Below are 21482 nucleotides of genomic sequence, written 5' to 3'. Positions count from 1 at the left end.
CGGGGTGAACGGTGATATAAACACGGAAGTTCGAGAAAGTGCTGTACATGAGATGGAAGGAGGGGAGGAGGGGGGGGATCCCGTGAAGTGGCAGGACGAGCCCGGAGAGTCACACCACCACCTCACAATGACACGACTCGGGGACCACCCCTCCCCGGAACGGGCAGCATCTGCACACCGACGCAGACCCTATTCACGAATATGGTAAAATTGGTTTGTTATCTTTAGCAATATTCATTACTATTGTAGGTACTGGAATAAAGTCACTAAATATATAGATCCAGAGGAAATGTCAATATACGTAACCCCACCATTCAACATGATTATAACTGGACCGACATATTCTGGCAAAACAGAATTTATGTTGGACCTCCTCACCGGTCCGTACTTAAGGAAATTCGAATATGTGATATTCATTTGCCCAACATTCATGAATAATAAAGCGTATAATAGAAGATTCATTTTCACCGATGATAATGTGTTTATATTTCCAGTCGGACTCGATGCAGTGGATGATACATTAACCTACGTGCATAAAGAATGGGCTGGAACGAACACTTTAATAATCCTCGATGACTGCGCCTCGTCCAAAGATATGAAGAAGCGCAGTAACGTTTTAGTCCAACTTGGTTTCAGCGCAAGACATGACGGATTATCTGTCTGGGTTCTGACTCAACAATATACTAGTATTAGTAAACCATTTAGGGAAAACATACAGATGTTAGTACTATTTTACACACCGAACAAGATAGACAACAAAACTATTATAAAAGAATATGGAATGGAGGTGTCAGAACGGGAAGCCGTGGGCCTAATCAAGCAATTGAAAAGTAGGCCATTCAGTAAACTAGTATTTCGTTTACGGAATCCGTACGACATAAAATTATTCGTATAATATAGCAATTATGGAAGCTGAAGGTTTCACCCCCGAAGGTACTCTTAGAGAATTATATTACAACCCGAAAACTGGTTTTGGAGGTGTACAAAAATTGTATGACGCAGCACGTGCCAGCGGACTAAATGTTACTAAGAAAGAGGTGCAGGACTGGTTAAAAACTCAGCTAACTTATAATCTACATAAACCGGTACCTCGTACTCGTGCTACGGGCGGCCGGCGCGTTTTTGTAACATCGATAGACTCTCAATGGCAAGCGGATCTCGTGGAATTCCCTCCCCCATTCGCAAAAGAGAATCATAACATTCGATACATGCTAACAGTAATCGATGTACTCAGTAATATGCCTGGGCCAGGCCGATACAGTCAAAACAGCTGATGATACGTTACAGGCGCTACAAGACGTGATTAAGAAATCCGGGAGAAGGCCCGACAAACTTCAGACAGATGAGGGACGGGAATTTACTAATCGAAAAATGCAGGGGTGGCTCCAGGAGGTGGGAATTCACTGGTTTCACACCTACAGTGACAAAAAAGCTAGCGTCGTTGAACGTTTTAATCGGACCCTCAAGACGATGATGTGGAAATACTTTACATATAAACAGACACGTTCCTGGCTCCCCATTCTACCCCACCTTCTTGAGAATTACAATAACACCGTACACGGAAGTATCAAAATGAAACCCAGGGACGTAACAGAGGAGAACGATTGGCAGGCATTTTATACACTATTCGGTCCTGAGTTGGCAGCCGGGGAGTTAACCCTGAATTCAAGCCGGGAGAACGTGTCCGAATTACAAAATACAAGACCACTTTTAAGAAAGGATATTTACCAAATGGACAGAGGAGATTTTCGTGGTTTCAAAAGTTGTGTACGCAGCTGGCTTGGGAACACCACCAGTTTACAAAATAAAAGATCTGAATGGAGAGGAAATACTCGGCACTTTCTACTCCGATGAACTTCAGAGTGCCCTTTCGGAACGGGGAGCCGACGAGCTGTACAGAGTAGAACGAATTTTGAAGACGAAAAAAATTAGAGGAAAGAAATATTATCTGATAAAATGGAAAGGTTATCCAGAAAGTTTCAATAGTTGGGAGCCAGAGGAAAATGTTATTAGAACTTCGTAAGTTCCTGTGATGGTACTTGTCAAGTACTACGTAAGTTCCTGTGCTGGTACTTGTCAAGTACTAACGTAAGTATTTACGAAAGTTATTCAATAAGAACCATGGAAAAAGTCTTAATTTCTTGAAAGCCGAAAGTGTCAGTTTACCACCCCACTTCCACCCCCCACCTGGCCAAGTATTTATCATGTACTGTCGTAAGTAATGTTCACTTACTGCATCTTTTTCGGCAGTATGTGGATGAGGTGGTATCTCAGTTCCTGAACATATTAAGTTTGCAAGATCTTCAAAACGACTTCTCATGTTACCACAGTCCGTTCTTTCGAGTCCCCCTTTTTCAGCTTTATCGATAAGTTCTGGTTGAAGTATAATGTACACAACTGACATGAGCCATAGACAAGTAACTTCAAAGTCCCCCCTTTTCATAATGTCAAGTGCTCGTAGGTCAAACGAAGCATTATAAGCACACACAGATTCACAAGCGTTAAGAAGTTTGTGTAGGTTCTTTAGTGAGACTCGAGGTTGTTCTAGTTGTTCTTGACCAGGTGGGAAGTACGCTTTTTCAAGTTCCTCCTCCTTGAAACCGTCTATTAAAAATCCCTGGCTGCCGCCGCTCCATGCAATTCCAAAGTCAAAAGCTCGTGGATATTCTACTGGCCCGACTGTCTCGGTATCAATTGTTGGATTAAGTATATTATTGAGAACGAGGGGGGTAAGAGCGTTCCGAATTACCAAACATGGAAGCCTATAGTCGTGGCAAATTTCTAAGAAAGTCTGTTTGAACTTGTTGTGAATCTCTTCTAGTTCTTCTAAGGCGCCTATTTCGTACGACCTGGCTCGAGTCAACACATTCCGCCTGCAATAATCCCAAGGCATATCTTTGAATATGATAATGAAACTGGGTAAATGGTCAAATGCTCTAGAAACAATCTTTTTTTCTTCCGCTGCCACGCCCCGGATTCGAGAAAAAGTCAGATGTTGAATTATGGAAGAGTCACAAATAATGTAGTGTTCTGAAGGGTAGCCCCCCTCCCCCTCCCACTCCTCCCTCACCCAAGCCTGATATTGTAAATTAAGAGTATGTTCTATAAACTGTTTCTGAAAATCAGCAATCGAAACAACGACACGCCCATTATAAAAGTCGGCAATGTTGCTGGAAAAACTAGTGTCAAATTCTGGTACGTGACACGGATCCAAATTTATTGCATCGTAACTCTTACCACTTCCAGTTGGTCCATTTATGAATATGTATGACATTTTAGGATACTATATCATAGAAAAAATTTTTTAAATTATTTTTATTAAGATATATACGATAAGACAATGACAATCCTTTCTATTTCAACTGCAATAAAAATACTTGAAACCGGAGAAGAGAATATTCAAATCAGTGACGGCAAACTCATATTTGGTGAATCTTTGGTAGATCCTTTCATATACGTAGACAGTGAGCTAGAAGTAGTTTTCCCCATCGGACCTAAGTACGGTTCTAGAGATCCTGCTACATGCGATGGGGTGTGTGTCCGTTGGCAACCGAGTCTTCAAAAGTTTACCGATTTAATAATATTCCGTACCCTAGGTGAAAGTTTCGATGCATCTACTGCTAAAAGTTATGCTCTAAGCCTGGCCGCTCACTCCAAGAATACTACCGGATTTTACAATCCATCTAAAGTGTATCAGAAGCGAGGGAGCGGGGCGCAGCCAGTGGCGTATTTTAAATTTCGGTTTAAAAGAGGAGGAAACACTTCCGATTTCGCTACATGTATTGATATGGTTCAAGAATTGACTGCGGTTTTAAAACAGTGAGCCCATTGCCAGTCCAGAAAATCCTGCTATTGTACCTCGTAATATCCGGAAAGGTAGTAAGATAGAATTCTTAGCATTTAAACCCGCGCTTAAATAAGCGTGCTCTTTCTTTCACTGTTGAGAGTTATTTTGTGCTGCGCCTAATAAACCAGAAATTCAAGATGCGGAAGAACTAGTCGACTTAGAAAGATTAGGTGAGATATATAAACAAATAAATGCTGACAAAAATATTATAGTGGATTTTGATGACCTATCATAGAATAATTATTTTTTCATTTTAAAAATTTTTAGGATAGTATATATCATAAAGATGGCCAGTCAATTACATACAGCATTCAAGGGAGCAGTTTTACAAAAAAAATTTCCTGAAGTCAAGCGAGTCAAGGATATCGGGGAGCTGGTGGATATTGAAGGTATGGTCAAAGGGGGAAAGATGTACTCTGTTTATACCGAAATGGAAGTCAAATTATCGGATCCGAAAACTGGTAATACACAACCGCGTACATTGTATGTTAAATTAAAAGATACATACACAAAAGATGTAAGAGGGGCGGATGTGGGGCAACAATTAATAGATCGCTACGACCTTATGCTTGATACAATTGAAAATGTTGAGGGTTCTGGTCTCGTTCTCGAGGAGATACTTAATTTTGAAGTAATTCTAGTAGAAGTTTTACTCGGGGCTGGCGCAGTCCAACTTCCCGGATGGTTAAAAAATAAGCATTGTGTGAGCGATCTGGTGCTACCTTCGGGCAGCGAGAACTGTTTTCAATACGCCATCGTAGCAAGTTTAAAGTTGACCGACCCCGAGTTTCGTGAAAAGAAATGTGGTCAGGTAAGGAGAAAATGGAATACGTACGCCCCATTTATGGCTGACTACTGTTGGGAAGGTATTCCCTTTCCTACGCCCGCCGATCTGACTGTATTCAGGCGCTTCGAGCAGCAAAATCCAGGCATCAAACTCCAAGTATTTCAGATCTACGAAAATGATCCCGCTCCCCCGTCCAACATAACTCAGTTATATAGTGGCGGAGCCAAAGGCGGAACGGATCAAATAGCATATATCTTACTGATAGTTGGCGAAGACGGCGGCCGTTCTCACTTCGTACCAATTACTGCGGAAAATCGCCTTCGTAATTCTCGTACTAATCGAAAGAATGAGCGCAGACGGAAGTGTATTTGCCCGGTTTGTAAGAGAGGTTTTAAGTCAACAGAAGAATTAGAAATACATCAGTGTACTGTGGAACAGACACTGCCCAGCCAGGTTTTCCTAAGGAAGTATGTCAATTCGAAGGACATCGGAAGAAGGTTCCTTCTCCCTACGTCGTCTATGCAGATACTGAGGCAATTATTGAGAAGGGGACCGGCCGACACATTCCAATTTGTCTTTCGTATGTTATGGTGGAACGGGGGTGGGGAGGATCGAATCCTTCGGAACGAGGCCCGGCCGACCCACTGTTTATGGTAAAAGAACATTCACAGGTCTCTCCTGTGTTACAGACTTTCTAAAGGATATGAAAGAACGGGCCGAGTATTATTCGAAATCGTATTATTGGAAAATAATACCGATGAGGGATCCTTCTAATTACGGCGCGACGGATGTGATCCAGTCTGTATTGCATGTGGAGAGCCGGCAGGATACCGAGTAGTGAAGGAGGAGGCGACCTTCTATTGCGAAGGATGCCGGCCGTCGAGAACCATTCCTATCTACTTTCACAACCTCAAGGGATACGATGGTTCTTTTATTTTGAAAGAATTACATGAAATAGATGGAGGGGGACAAGAGCCAAATATAATAGCTAAGACGAGCAATGGTGGAATTATGGGCCTCTCGAAAACATTTATTTTTCACGCCTCAATTGTTGTCGATGGGAAGAGGGAGATAAAGAGACGCCACTTTTCTATAAAGTTTATGGACAGTGCTCAGTTGATGATGGGGTCATTGGCGAAGTTGGCAAAAACTGTGCCGGAGGATGGGTGGACGGCGGCCCCACTTTCGTACCCGGACATTCAAAGGGCGAAAGGTTTCTTCCCCTACGAATATTTAGACTCGGTTGACAGACTGGGAGAGGAGGAGCTCCCGGAGAGGGGGGAATTTTATAGCGAATTGACGGAAGAGGGGATTTCAGAGTCCGATTACGAACATGCTTTGCGAGTATGGAACGAAGTTGAGTGTAAGACGATTCGTGATTATATGGAATTCTATTGTGAGACTGACGTTCTACTTCTTGCAAATATATTCGAAAATTTCCGTGACACATGTTTAGAAGCATATAAGTTAGATCCGGCCCATTACATGTCGGCGCCCGGCTTGACATGGGATGCTATGTTACTTTACACAGGTAATAAATTTGGGCTCATTCAAGATGCTGAGCAGATGAGTTCGTACAGAGGGGGATTCGAGGCGGCATCAGCCAGTGTAATATTCATTATTTACAGACAAATCATCCTGCTTACGGGAATTACGATCCGGAGAAACCAGTGACCGAAATAAAATATCTCGATGCAAACAATCTCTACGGCTGGGCAATGAGTCAGGCAATGCCTACGGGCGGACTTCATTGGATGACGATGGAAGAGTGGGTAGAATGGTCTGCTAGAATGGCGGAGCAGGGGCGTGGGGACCTGGCGCCACCTTTCCACCAAGTTTTCTAGAAGTAGACTTAGAATATCCCCCCGAATTACATCTAGAACACAGCGATTTGCCATTAGCGCCGCATCACTATGAATTTCCGAGGCAGGGCGGTCGACTGATTACAAGTGTGATGGATAGAGAGAGATACGTCTTACACTACAAGTTGCTGGAATTCTATCTTCGGATGGGAATGAGATTGAAAAAGATTTATCGGGTGCTTGCTTTCGATGAGAGGGCATGTCTCGCGAAATATATTGACTTTAACACTAAAATGAGGACAAAGGGGAGGACAGATTTTGAAAAGAATTTCTATAAGCTGATGAATAATGCAATGTTCGGTAAGACAATAGAAGATGTTCGAAAGTACAGAGACTTTAAATTTGTTTCGGACTGGAACGGCACGGATAGTGGACGTAAAAAGATTCAGAAGTATAATCCAAAGATGAAACATATAACTTTCATAACTTCCGAAGAGGATGGCGATTCCTGCGACAGTGCCCTACTGGAACTGAAAACGGATGAGCATAGATATGTAAAACCAGTTTTCATCGGCGCCGCAGTACTGGAACTTTCTAAGCTGCTAATGTATGAGACGCATTACAATTACTTTCGGACCCAGTTCCCTGGAATACGATTAGCCTACATGGATACTGACAGTTTTGTTTACAGTGTACCGATACCGGACCCGGACGTAACTTTCAATGATATAGTCCGAGAAGATGTTGAAAAGAATGGTGAGAAGTCTATATATGATACTAGTGGGATGAGTGGGCCCAACTTTCCGAAGATTAATAAAAAAGTGATAGGTAAATTTAAAGATGAGTTGAATGGTGAACCTATTCTTGATTTTGTTGGCATACGCTCGAAAGTGTATGCTTTTCGAACTCCCGTTTCCGAGACGAAAAAAAATAAAGGGTGAAAGATGTTTGTGTTAGAAAACATTTGAACTTTGAAGATTATAAAGATCTATTTGAAACTGGGAAGGAGCCCGAGCCGGCACAGTTTGTACAGTTTGTACGGAAAAAGGCTGGAGAATCCGTAGTGAAAAGCGTAGTAAAATCATGATGGCGCCAAATGATATCAAACGTGTGCAGTTATACAATCCAGACACGGGCGAATGGCTGGCAGAAACATGGCCGATAGGAATGACGGGTCATGGTTTAAAATTGTAAAGACATTAATCTACTATTTTCAATAGAGACCAGGGCATCACTGATAACATAAATGTGGGCAAATATATTATCATTGTGAGCGTCATCGCCACCCCACGAGGCATCTTTCTTCAGGATCTCAAGCTGTATTCCGTCCTTTGTGTTCATTACTTTTAAACCATTTCCATGAAACTCAATATCTTTAAAGCTACGCAGATCGATAAACAGACAGAATTTATTCTTCAAATAATCGGCCTCATCTATATCAATTTCACACCAATCTTTATCTTCAGCAAAATACCGTCGCACCTCTCGCCAAAATTGTCTTGGTATCATCTTCTGAGCGTACACTTTATTTGCAATGCCTTCGATTGATACAGACACAGATTCAATGGATGGGTTAAAGAAAAGTTCACTGTTCAGTTCTGTCTGATTCTGATTTTTAGTGAAGAGTATAGCGATACCTCTAATGCTACGTCGTGGTACATTTATATTTTCATTGATAACCGTGTCCGATTCTTTGAATGGGATTGTTCTAAAATAAGTATATGCTCGTAAAGGTAACTTTTTCCACCGTTGTAATAACCAGCAGTTGACCTCGCGAGATCGAGGTCAGAAATTGTTTCGTATTCCATTTGAATGTTTTTTAATTTATAATTGGTTGTAACAACCTGATTACTGACAAGTAATTGGGGGGCGGGTGCCAACGTAATTTCCCATTCAATATGACTCCCTAACGCTTTTGGATATGCAACTCCATGGCCTGTCACGAGGGGATGAGTGAGACGAATAGCATATTTTGTTTTATATGTGTCGAAAAGTAACTTATCGCCCACGACGTTTTGATCTGCATCGGTCGAACCGCTTCTTAATTTTCTTAGATTTTCGTTCTGAATTCCGTACAGTGTCATGTTCGTTCTCTCCTTTTATGTTTGAAGAGATCACGATAGCATTCAATAAAGTTATATTTACTCAAATCGGAAAGTGTCTGACCCTCAATGTGAGTTTCATACGCTCCACCAAATTTTTTGCAACATTTTGTACTACTCGGTTATATTCATCTCCATTACTTCGAGATCAAAAACCAGGTCGAAAGTATCTGGAACTAAGAGTACTCCGCTTTCTAACTTCGGACATCGTATGATAAGTGTCTGGCCTGGATCTGCCTCACTTGGATTATGAGCAATCACGTGATGAGTTCTTTCTGACTTTGTTCCATTCGGTATTCGGTTGGTGAAAGTCGGTGATAATGTTCTATCGTACCCCATTTTTCGTGTAATGTATATAGTAGAAGAAAAAAAGAAATAAATCACATCTTACGTTTCACTTCGTGTATATAGTAACTTAGAAGGAAAAATCACATCTTTACGTAAATATTTCCGTCTGCCTGAAAGATAAATCGATTGCCTGTGTCGCGAATCAATCGAAGAACCCAATATTCTTGTAGATGTTGGACTTCCATTTCATCATTGTCAATCTCCTGAAAGACGTTTATGAATTCTAGTCGCTTAAAGAAGTTAGTCTTTTGACATTCCTTCACGAAAGCTAATATGTTATGATACAGATTATCATCTTTGAGTCGGACACCTGGATTTGCTCGAAGATATGGCGATTTACCCGCCGAAGTTTGCACCATTCCAATTCGACAGAGAAACCAAACAGGTCTTTATTTTTAGAAAGAAACTTTGCAATATTCTTTTCACCAAACATGTCGATGCCGTAGGGGTGTCATATATTAATACATAATTTTATTTATAATGACTAATGTTAATCCAGTTAAAAATATCCATAGCTGTTCTCCAACAAATCCGACAACCGATCCTGCTGTTTTTAATAGAAAACTGACAAGGGAGCCGATTAAACCTGGTATTGCAGCAGCACTTTTTGCGGCCAATGTTTTTAACCATTCGCCAAATTGCTTTACAATTTCTTTCGCTTTTGTATATACTTTGGGCGGACCTGAACCTCCTGCGTTTGCTCCTCCTCCCCTGCTCCCCCTCCTCCTCCTCCTCTAGTCACAGCCAGGGCAATTGTTGATATTGTCATTCCAAGGGCAGTCAGTATTGCAGCGATTGTAATACCATTTCGTTTAAATAACTCTGTTAGCTTCAGCCTGAGTGACAATTCTGGATCGGAAATTACATCACGAAGAGACCTAGTAGTAGCGAGACTTTCACGTGCCTCACTGATCTTACCATGTTCGTATTCAATTCGATTGTCAACTTTAGCTTCTCTTGTTATGAGTTCAGCTAGTAGTTTTTCGGCTTTTCCTTTTCCTTGGGTGCTCGTTTCAGGATCCTTTAACTGTTTTTCAACTTCTCTTTTCTCTAGCCTTATTTTAACTTTTTCGTTGTTAAGCTCGCTAATACGCATATTCGCAATCTTTAATTCATCATTAATAGCTCTATATTCTGGGTTTAGATTGTTCCATTGTTCGATTTTATTTTCAAAAGCTTGTATTTTATCTGCATTACCAGAAGCATCTTGCCGTAACTCTGTCAGTTTATCTTTGTATACACCCATGTCTTCTGGGTCATCTTCTCAGCGGTATTTTATCGCTTTTCACACGACACACATATTCAGCTCTGCGCTTTCGACTCCACTCCATCCGTATACTTTATTTATAAATTCAGACCTCCTGCCCTCTTTTTAACGTAGATTTCTCTAAAAATCTACTTCTTTTATCTGTTGTAACTCTGATTTCTTTATAATACAGTTCACCACCTTCAATATTAGATTTAAAATAAATTCGTTTCGTGCATCCGGATTAGTAATCCTATATTTGTTTAAGAGTCGTTCAGCCTCTTGCTTTGTAAGTTCTACTCTATGTCTAGTCGAAGGATCCACCTGCGGGCTATCGCGTGAGCCAGCCTGGGAAGGACCGGCTTCTGCAAAGGTATCATCATCATAGGAAAAAGTTGTTTCAGCAGTAGCGTCATCATCATTTACATTTGCATCATTAATATCCTGGAGTGGTATATCTTCTCCTCCTTCTGCCATATTGTATTTCTATATTACTACAATTATTTTTTATCATCCCTTACATATACAGTAAAAATGCACATCTCAGTTGTTGAAAGCGTTGAACAATTGGCCGACTATATCGAAAGAACTAGCGCTGCATATCGACGAAGTTACAAATTGATGGGTCGAATTGATATGGCTCTCAATATTACTAAGGGAATTCTTGTAAGCTCTGCTGTAATAGCAGCAATTCCAACAGTTCCGGTACTGTTAGCCTTAACTCCTATACCTGGCGTCGTTATTGATGTAATACAAGGAAAAACGGGTGTAGCAAAGAGACGAGAGAAATATAAACATTATTATGTTCAATATAAACAGCTGCTTACACAAATACAAGAAAAAGGCGCAACAACAGAGGCCCCGGGGTCAGAACTTATTCAGAACATATTTCATCAGGCGCTAGAAATACAAAAACAAGAAGGATTTAGTCCGCCGCTGGAGCGATATCTACGATATTATGGATTGAATGGATATGAAAGTTAGTTCGTACCGATAGGAACTTCGTGTTCAACATCAGCTAGACTCCGCGACTGACTGACAACGGGGGTCCTTTATATAGGCTAGTTTGATGGTGATGACTCACACGGAATTTCCCGTACATGTTTATACATGTTGTGTATTTAGGTCAGACAGAACAAGTTTCTACATGTCCCAGCTACTGTATTGCGCAAGTCCAGGATCTGACTCAGAAGGGAATTTCCCGCTTAGTTCAGGACAATGCACTGCTGCGCAAGCTGCCAGCTGTTGCGCGTGAGTGAGTTCATATATAGGTCAGGGTCATACTTTAGTTACATGGATGGTTTATTTTTCCTTCGCTTCATGTAGATAAATGAATAAATGGGTGTAAAAATTCTTATTTATCACAGTTGACCACCTTTATTTTACTACTTATGGGTCCTGTCCTATACGACCTTTGACCGCAGTTCCGACGACTGCATTCCTTTAAGGTAATATGCACCTCGAAAGTGAAAGACTAAACCTTTTGCTCCAACTTTCCTCAAGGAAGCTTTCAATCATTCTCTTTCAAAATCAAGAATAAAAATAGGGGGTCACCGTGCAAATTTTGGTACAAGAGAAACAAATTACCCAAGATTTACCGATATTAGAAATTCAAAATGGCCGCCATCCCTGTGTTAACTCTATGGAGAAAAATAAAAATTTTCGAATTTCGCAAAATTAAGCCGGTGAAAAGTTTTCTTTCACCAAGAGCTTTAAAATGAACCCCCACATGTGGTATATCAGAAGAGAATTGTAAAGTTTTGAGAGTCCGAATGTCTGTCCCCGAGGTGCGTTCTACCTTAAACGATTCTCTGTCAGGGTACATATAGCGATGATGCACAGGGAGACTGTGGATAATGTAATCTTATTTGTGCGAAGAAATGTTTATAGATCGTTAAGCACATGAAGTTTGTAAATTTCGTTGTCAGGTACCGTCAGGTTTGCAGACCCACCAATGCATGGTCCAGCTATCACCATAAAAATTAAAACGAGGAACCGAGAGGTCGACGTCGATCTCGTACCTGCAGCTGTGTGCTTAGAAAGTGAAGCTGGTCTGCCGTCATGTATTCCTTGGCCGCATGGTGGCGCTTCGTGGCCGCCAAAAAAGAAGGCCGCAGAAGTGCAAGAGATTTCCTGTCATTCGTATCCAAGAAAGATTACTATTGGTAAGTCACACTTTTAGTAGTCATGTGATGGAGTGAGCGTCAACGTATTGTTTCAGAGGGGAAATCGGTGGATTTTGATTTCTCACACATGTATATTCTCATGGGAAATAAAAGTACCTGGAGAGTTAATGGTATATTTTCTCTGTCTGAAAGATGTTTCGAAAAGAGTTCGTACCTCCCACCTTACCCTCCGACCATGAATATGATAAATTGACTTTTTGATCATATGTGCTCCTATTATCGTGACTGAGTGACTCTTTATATATTATATGTAATATGTGCATTGACAATACACGTCGAGCTTGATGCAGAATGCGGATCCTGGAGCGGACCAATCACAGTTGAGTTAAATGGACCAATCAGGTTACATTACGTAGTCACTTTAGGACCAATCAGAGTGACGCTGTAATCTTTAGCAATTTTCTCATGTTGTTTTGGCTACATTTTTCCCGCCTGACGGGCACTGTAGTTTTTAATTCGAGCTCTACTTTTGTGAGTTCTGAGTACCAGTGTTGTTTGTCGTTTTTCTACGCAATAAAACCTCAAGTGTTTTATATGCTTTACTTCTACTGCTGGTGTCTGAGACTCGTGACTGCCATCAAAGAACCTGCTTCACCACTCCCCGCACCTATTGTGTTTTGTAATTCAACCAGTGTAAATTAATAAGTGAGTCCTTTCAGACTCCCTTAGAGTAAGTCACTTTAAAAATGACAACTTACTAATCAAATATATTCCCTGGAGACGCTGAATATTTCAAGAAAATTTAGATGAAAATCGCAACGTAATGATGTGAGCACAAATGCCTACTGCTTGAAGGAACACACAATCACTGAAACCTTTCATCTGGTTGGTTTTTCCATGCAGGCACATGTCAACTGCTTCAATGGAGAGGGCATTACTCACTGATGTCGATGAGGATGGAGGTTGTAGGAAAAAGTGTCAACGCATTCTGAAGAAGCTAAGAGAAGAGTATCTGTGTCCCGGCGGGGATGGTAGCAACTCCTATCATTTGAAGGTCAAGTCATTTGCCACTCTATTTCATAAATGAATGTATTCATCTGTGTAGATTTAATTGAAGACTCAAAGAAAACCATAAAAAGTCATGAATGGAGAATACTCTTTGACCTAAAATTGGTCGTTGGCCTAAAATTGATTTTTGGATACTAGATTGTAGCGATCGGACCCTCTTAAATGAATCGAAGAGCTAATATGTGTTGCTTTTTACATTTTTGTGTTGTTCAGACAGCTTTTCTGTGGGAGTTAGAGAAAAACCCAGATCCCGAATACTGGCGTCCAAGTAACATCGTTCAGTGTTTCACTGGTTTATTCAAACGAGTGCAGAGAAACGTCGAAGAAGGCAGCTGTCCACACTTCTTCATCGTAGGTGAAGATCTTCTCGAAAGGACAGACCGGGACAAACTGGATGAAGTCTCCGAGAAAATGAACCGTTTTCTGAAGAACCCAAAGCGATACTTGAGTGTGTAATCTTCGAGCCATAAATCGATCCTTGATCAGCTCCCACCTTACAGTCTAGGTGTAGCTTGCACGTGCTAAAGTTATTCTTTTCAAGCATGGTCTATGTTTCAAGTAAGCTTATGTTTAAATCTCCCTTTACATAAAGCGTCTGTTGAAATTTCTCTTTGTTCTGTTCGTAACACCTAAATTCAATTCGAAATGCATGTTGGACTTGTAAATACATCCCTTATGTGTATACTGTCAAATGTCTGGCGTCGGGACTAGACAGACTCCTTGATATCGCTGATGATGGCAAAGTGGAAAATAAAATAGTGCAATCTTTATGCAAAGCAAGTCATTTTTGTGTTGTTTTTTACTAGTAAGTAGAAGCATGTCAAGATTTTCTTTGAGACTGCAAAGACTTACCCGGGCAAGCTCTCTCTCTCTCTCTCTCTCTCTCTCTCTCTCTCTCTCTCTCTCTCTCTCTCTCTGAATTTGTATTCACCAACGGAATCTGTAGTGAAAGTTTATTATTTCACGGAAGTGCGTAGTATGTAACAAAAGGGAGGTGACAGCACCAAATTATTCTGTATTTTGAAATTTGCACTTACATGTAAAGACGATTTTATACAGCGCTGTTCGCTCTACTTGATATCTGAGGTATACATGAATATTTGTTTCAATGGTGTTATTCCAAGGAAGTGAGAGTACAATTTAAAACACCAGAGTGCAGAGGGCCATCCTTGATGAACCGGGAATTCGAAGATCTTTGTTTGATTATTACAGTTATCTACAAACATAAAATACGATTTGCATCATTTTCTTGTCATATTTAACGAAAGAGACTTATCGAAAAAGATAAATGGCATTTGAATCAAGCTGGGTTGGGTTTGTCTAAGCTATAATCCCTGACCTTTTGTTGCACAGATAATTAGACAACCGTTGAACACGATAATTTAACTTAATTAATTAGAATTTATTTCAATGGCCAGGATCGAACAAATCAAAATGCGGCGTACTGTGTAACCAGTGCACTGGTTTCTGAGATCCTAATATTGAAAATTTGCGAGCATTTTTTCTTCTCTGAGGCTTTCAACTTTCTTTTACACAAAAAAGTCAGGTGAAGACCATAGGTAATCGGTTTTGTTTTGCCAAACAATGCGGTCCAACCTGGAGCATTAGTAATCTTCCGGTCCTGCCGCATCTCCTTCAATAATGGAGAATACACCTCGAAAACAGATATTTGGACTCTCAGATATCTACAATATTATTTTGGCCTGTCACTTTTGAGGGCTCATTTTGAAGCTTATGGAATAAATAAAGTTTTCACCACCTTAGTTTTGTGAAAATCGGGAATTGTATTTCCCCCCATAGAGATTACACGGGGATGGCGGCCATTTTGAATTCCAAATATTGGTAAATATTAGATAATATGTTTCTCTAGAACCAAAATTTGCATGGTAAACCCTTATCTTTGTTCTTGATTTTGAAAGAGAATCGTCAAAAATTTGCTTGAGGAAAGATTGGGAAAAAGTTTGTCTTTCATTTTCGAGGCGCGAACTGAAAAGGTTGAAAGTGGAATGCTGTCCCTGAACTCAGTCTAATGTAATGATATAAATGTCTGATTTCTCTGCATAAATACAACTGATCGGAGTAAAAATTATATCTATGGAAGCCCAAAACGCAGAATAATTCTGATATGATAGAGCCTGTATCCTATACTGAATGGCTTTCCAATTGACCTTGAGCACTTCTTGTTCAAATTTACGAATGTATTTTTCGTTGAATAAGTACAAATGTTGAGTACATATAAGTTTTTTAAGTTATAAAAGTTGTCCTTCTGAGGTTATTTTGATTTAGAAGTGCATTCAACTAGAGTTTACTACCGAACTTAAACTCACTCGTTGTTACCCGTCCATGCAATATCGTTTGCGTATTTACATGGCTTCGCGGATCACAGTATGACGCAATCCGGCTTCTCCTCTTCCATTTCGGACACTCGCTCTCGCTCAGCCTTCTCAAAAGCAGCTTCGTCCGCCCTTTCCTTCAAATCGTCCAAGATATTCGGATGAGGTTTGTGCTTCCTGGTCTTCGGCACAATAGTCAAGACCAGGCTCTCCACTGCTGTGGCGTCCTTGTAATACGTGTCTAAGTACTTGTGAATGTAGGTGCGACACCCCCGGGGGTCGTGATCGGCCGGATTGTTCGGCATTTTCCAGAAGCACTGTTGTAGATCGGTCAGCGGCTCTTCCTTGTTCAGATTGCTCTCCTCGTGTATCCAGTGCACCAGCTCCTCGTCGAACATCTCGCGAAAGAGGGAGTCGATCTTCTCGGGGTTCCGGTGCAAGAGGACCTTGTCGATGGTGTTCGAGTTGAGAAAGAAGCGCAGCGTCTTGAAGATCCCTTCAAAGATTGTGTCGTAGTTGAAGATGATCATCTTCCCAAGTCTCTCTGGATAGTGGTTGGAAAGTGTCTGAAATGCTGTGTACCCAGCTTTTGGATTCGTATAGGCCGACGTTGGCATGCCTTCAAGAGAAAATAGGAAAAATATTGCATCACGTAATATATGAAACTCATGGTGATCCGTTGTTTGTATGAAAGGGACACAGTGGCTGGGTTTTTGGCATTGAGATATCAGCTGTATTGTTCAGAACATCAGGAACATCGGAGCGCGCTGAGAAAGTTGTCGATAAAATACAACTGATTCAACCCCTGAATTCACAAGCCTACTGACATTCAAAAAAGACGAAGTAACAATTTCTCACATCCACCAGAGAACATCAGGAACATCGGAGCGCGCTGAGAAATTTGTCGATAAAATACAACTGATTCAACCCCTGAATTCACAACCCTACTGACATTCAAAAAAGACGAAGTAACAATTTCTCACTTAGAGTAATCGACTGACGATACGAGCATACATTACAGATAGGTTTTACTTGACACTAAAATCATGCGTGATCAACGTTGCGTCATTTAAGATCATGGTCACGGTTGACTTTGAGGTTTTCGTATCACAGGAAAGCGACCAAAATGGCCTCTTAAAACAGAGTTACATGTACGTGACATTCTGAAGTTTAGTACATTTAAAGAAAAGAGATACGTGTCAATTTAATCTGCTAACGCCCTACTGTACATACGAACCACTTGAATGTTTAACCAAACTGATTAATGTCTTCCGCCGTGATACTTATTCATAGTGCATGATTAACTCGACTCCCTGTGTTATTGAATCAAACGTCAAGTACGTCTCACCACGGTAGAGTTATGACGGATCTAATATGAAGCGTACATGGGAAAAATACGTGCATGGATGACAGTGCGTTTGACCAGGACATTGACGCTTGGAGTGTTCAGTGTATGGTGCAGCTTACTGTTTGTGCAAACTCAACAATATGAGTGCTTGTTGACCAGTAAATCAGCGAAAATGAAAGATCGTTGGCTCCAAGTCTACTCTATGTAAACTAAGCCACATTGTACAAAATATGCGATGTTGTCATTGACAAATAAACTCGAGTTCGGAACAGAATTCAGTAATAAGCAATAACATCGGAGGTTTTCCAGGTAAACGTACTGCGTAGACATAGTTGAACACTGGACATTTCCGCGCGATTTCGAGAGAAGAGCAGAACATGTAATGGTTTCACAAACAGAAGAAAAGACAGAAAATACACTACGCGTTACGGCTAACTAAGTTCGAACAGACTATGTTGGTTAAATATCTAGATGACTCACCTGTGCAATCAATGACCCATACCCATTGGTAGACGTTGGGCGCCATGGTAACAAGGGCGTTCTCCATAAGATACATGATGTGGTTGAGACTGTCTTCCACGGTGTATTTCCGCACCGGTGATTGGGTGAAACAGGCGTAGATGACAGGTCTGCCCAGCTTGTCAAAACCGACTTGCCGCTGAGAGAGAGAGAGAGAGAGAGAGAGAGAGAGTAGAGAGAGAGAGAGAGGAGAGAGAGAGAATGATACGAGCCAATGATATTCTTGTTCTTATAACTGTTTGTTCTATCACAAAAAGCTTTGACTGAAGTTGAAATCTATGAATAATAATGTGCAACTCCACATGAGGCACGGATGCATATATTAGTGATATAAAAATAAAACAGTCGTGTTTTATCATGATTTTCACAGCGTTTCTTCAAGTTTAACATTGAAATAAACTTCTTTCGATGCCATACAGAGATTCCTAATTCAGTTTGGCACTATTGTGCGGTGTTTGTTATTGCTGTTTAGAATTTCTTACCCAGGAGTGGTAACCTAGCTGTTCCAGGCACTCACTACAATTCTGTTTCCATGGTTTCTTTTCTTTCCTCCACAGTATCGTGGCCTTCATCATGGCCTCGGCGTCTTTCAGGTTCCAGTTCTTGGCGACCAGGTACCGTCTGAGGCTTCGAAAACAAATGGTAGAAGAAATCATGAGAGGGCTTCGACGAAACATGACAGAAGAAATCATGAAAAGAATTGCGGAAGCATCAAGCAGTCTCTTTCATATTAAAATTTTGACTGTGAAGGCGTCTTCTAAATACCACATAATTGTACATGCGGCATCCTTAGATGTTAGACATGCACGACAGGTTGTTTATTCACTTGTTGAATCGATACAGTGTGTTTGACCATGTCGAAAACACCGCTATCATGATATGGTCAAAACTGCATATGTAATGAGTTACCGGGCAGTCTTATGCCAAAATGCGTATTTTACAGGCATGTTGGTTTTAAAACATTGATCATTTGACGAGTACATGACCGAACGGCACACAAACAACTTTACTTTTTGTAGTGTAACAGCTCCTTCCAACGGCAAAAAGCTGAGAAACATCCTTGTTTAGTTAAAAATACGGATATTTTGCTTGCTATGACTCTTTTCTCTAAACACAGATCTTAGGCGATATCGATGTCGGGAAAATTTACAGGATTCGATAAAATTATTGATAAGGCCTACTAAAACGGACAAGTCTTTCAAAAAACTGTGAACAAATATCTTTTAAACATATCTAAACTATAACGTCTCAGTATTAGTCGAATACAGTTTTATTGAAACTTGTTGTTTCGTACTTATTCCCCTTTTTAGCATAATCTTCTTCGTCTTTTACGTCAACAAGTCTCTCTCTGAGCTCATCCACAAGTGTCCGTTCCTCTGTTTCGTCGGCTGGGGGCGCCATCTTCCTTGAGTCAGTCTACCTACGTCTTCCGCTCTTCGTCGCTCTGGTGCAGAAGTTGTCAATTCACCGGCCGACAACATTCACAATACAACTGCAATGACCAAAGGAAAATCTGTATGGTGATATATTAAAGTGCAAGTAATAGTAGGTATCAACATATTGCTACCATTTTGTGGGTTAACACAGTATCCTGGGGTACTCGGCTAGGCGATTGAGATTGTGCGTAAGCTTAGGGAGCCGTCATTATTGGTGGGGGCCGGAGGAATGTGAGGGGGGGGGCACTCAAAAAAATTGAAAGCTACAAGGGGTTGCTCAAAATGTGGAGAGAAAGAAGGGGGTTACGCAAATTTTGGTGCAAATGAATTGAAACACCTCTCACATTGCACCATTTCACACATCAATTTCTCAAAATTTTCGATGCGAGAGGAGGGGGGCACTCCACGTCGCTCTCCCCCTTGGGGTGTTCTAACAGTTTTACTTAGTAAAAATACAAATTGAAAACACCTCTTACATTGCACCAGACTGCACCATTGCACACATTAATTTCTCAAAATTTTTTTCACACAAGAGAGTGTACAATTGCCTCTGACACTTTCCCTCTCAGCCTCCCACGTGTTCTCCCCCCGTACTTTCAAATTCTGCCCTGTCAGATATAATATCTTAGTGAAAACTTTGTCGTGACACCCATCCAAAGTAAACAATACTGCATGGTTGGATACTGGTTATAGCCTGAGCGTTTTCATTGTGACGTTAAATTTCATTATGTTGTTGGTTTCACCTTTTTCACCCGTCATGAGATAACTGATGATAATCTAGCAGGGTACACCAGAATATGAAATATGAAAATATGCAAGCTTTCAACGATTCTCTTTCAAAATCAAGACTAAAACTTCGGGGTCACCTTGCAAATGTTGGTACTAGAGAAACAAATGACCCAATATTTACCGATATTTGAAATTCAAAATGGCCTTCATCTCTGTGTTATCTCTATGGGGAAAAATAAATTCCCGATTTTCACAAAACCAAGCCGATGAAAATTTATTTACTCCATAATCACCTTCAAAATGAGCCCAAATACATATTAGACCAAAACAACATTGTAAATGTTGTGAGAGTCCGGATATCTGTCCCCGAGGTGCATTCTACCTTACTAACAGACAATTTTTTATCCGGAAAAAATACTGTCAATTTTGGCCCCATTGTATTTTAACAGTGGTTTGGGGAAGGGACCAAGAACAGTGTCTTAACCGAGCACCGTCGGAAAACTGTACATGTCTATTTCCATAAACATGTTGCTATATTATATCAGTCGCGTTCTTTACGAGATACACAGTCGAGGCAATCTAGGGTTCGTTCAGCGTCATGTCATGTTAACTTAAAGGTAAATACACTTGAAAGTTTTGATTGACAAGTATAAGTGGCTACTGAACTCGACTACCAGCCTAAATAAGGAAAATTCAAACTTATGAGGTTTTTGAAAATAATCAACGAGCCACTTTGACCCTTGAATATTGTGAGTCAACTGGTTATAATTATGTGCAAAATGGGTTAGGTTTTTTTAATGCAGTGAATAAATAACTGTGTCATACAGCGCTCGCAAATGTAAATAATGTGAAAGGTCGCTGAAATCTACACTGAACAAATTCGATCGCCATCTGTGCTGGTTTGTTGTTCAGATAGAGCGCGTGAGTCGCTGTGTGAAAACGACAGAGGTGTACAACACAGAGATGGACGAATCGAGTTTGATATACCATGAATGTGTAATTTATCATAATCATTGTCATATTAACTAAAATGACGACGTATTTTTCAATACACTCGCAAGACAATGAATTATGATTTTAACGACGAGAAGTTTACATAATAGATAATTACATTTTTATCTACTAGGCTTATAATGACTATTCAAATCTGATACAAATGATAGAAATGCGAGAGAAATTCATTAAAAGATGCGATTTCGGTGATCCATATTTATTTCCAATGTAGGGCGTTGCCGTGTAACGTTGACTTTGAGCCCAGCAAATAGCAAAACTACAGATTGAACTACAAATATCGCTGTCACCATTTCATTCCTACAACCGCCGGCGCTTTACTGTTTGAAAATGTATTTTAAAAAGCGCGGAAGCAGAAACAGTACTATATCCCGCACCGTGCAATTCTAAAATGAGCTCAGTGTTAGAAATTTGTAATGTTATACTCACAGACAGGAAAGCTGATAAAAAAACCCAGCGACGTGTATAAACGTCAACAATATGGCTCTCGGCGTTTTACGACATCATACCAGGATCGCTCTGGTACAATAGTTACGTGTCAGTCATGCAAAGGTGACTCATGTTCTGAAAAACGAATCATTCAGCTCGACTTACTTTCTCTCAGATCTTCAGGTCTTGCGCTTCAGCTGTTCGGTGGTCGAAGGTCAAATTTGAAAAGAAAATCCGTCGATAAAGCATTAATCGCTATTTCAAAATGTCCGTACCATCTGTTGCATGGGATGAAAATCTATAGCGGCGCTCGACAGCTACCACAGAACTAATAGGATTTCATCAGTATAA

General features: G+C 40.6%; 2 protein-coding genes across 2 annotated transcripts in view; one reads left to right on the top strand and one right to left on the bottom strand.

Annotated features, from left to right (window-relative positions):
- The window catches only part of LOC139147860 (cyclic GMP-AMP synthase-like receptor 1), a 51260-nt gene extending 37245 nt beyond the window's left edge, over positions 1–14015 (top strand). Inside the window, exon 4 of the mRNA XM_070719073.1 lies at positions 13540–14015. Within this exon, the coding sequence (XP_070575174.1) occupies positions 13540–13782 (243 nt within the window). The 3' untranslated portion in view covers positions 13783–14015. The remainder of the gene's footprint in view (positions 1–13539) is intronic.
- Positions 14016–14265: 250 nt separating this feature from the next.
- On the bottom strand, positions 14266–21482 carry LOC139147859 (phosphatidylinositol transfer protein 3-like). The gene is made up of 5 exons (XM_070719072.1): positions 21297–21482; positions 18821–19018; positions 18009–18153; positions 17488–17665; positions 14266–16278 (listed from the first exon to the last, which is right to left on the bottom strand). Exons 2-5 carry the CDS (start codon positions 18925–18927, stop codon positions 15707–15709), a joined length of 1002 nt encoding a protein of 333 aa, XP_070575173.1. The 5' UTR covers positions 18928–19018; positions 21297–21482; the 3' UTR covers positions 14266–15706.

Source organism: Ptychodera flava, chromosome 13, assembly GCF_041260155.1.
Source record: "Ptychodera flava strain L36383 chromosome 13, AS_Pfla_20210202, whole genome shotgun sequence".
Taxonomy (NCBI): Eukaryota; Metazoa; Hemichordata; class Enteropneusta; family Ptychoderidae; genus Ptychodera; species Ptychodera flava.
This window is presented reverse-complemented; position numbering and strand designations above follow the sequence as displayed.

Excerpts from the sequence above, each read along its gene's own strand:
- LOC139147859 (XM_070719072.1), bottom strand. The coding sequence starts at position 18,927 with ATGGCGCCCCCAGCCGACGAAACAGAGGAACGGACACTTGTGGATGAG. Across the intron at positions 17,666-18,008 it reads AGCTAGGTTACCACTCCTGG|CGGCAAGTCGGTTTTGACAA; the intron begins GTAAGAAATTCT and ends TCTCTCTCTCAG. Across the intron at positions 16,279-17,487 it reads ATGGGTCATTGATTGCACAG|GCATGCCAACGTCGGCCTAT; the intron begins GTGAGTCATCTA and ends TTTCTCTTGAAG.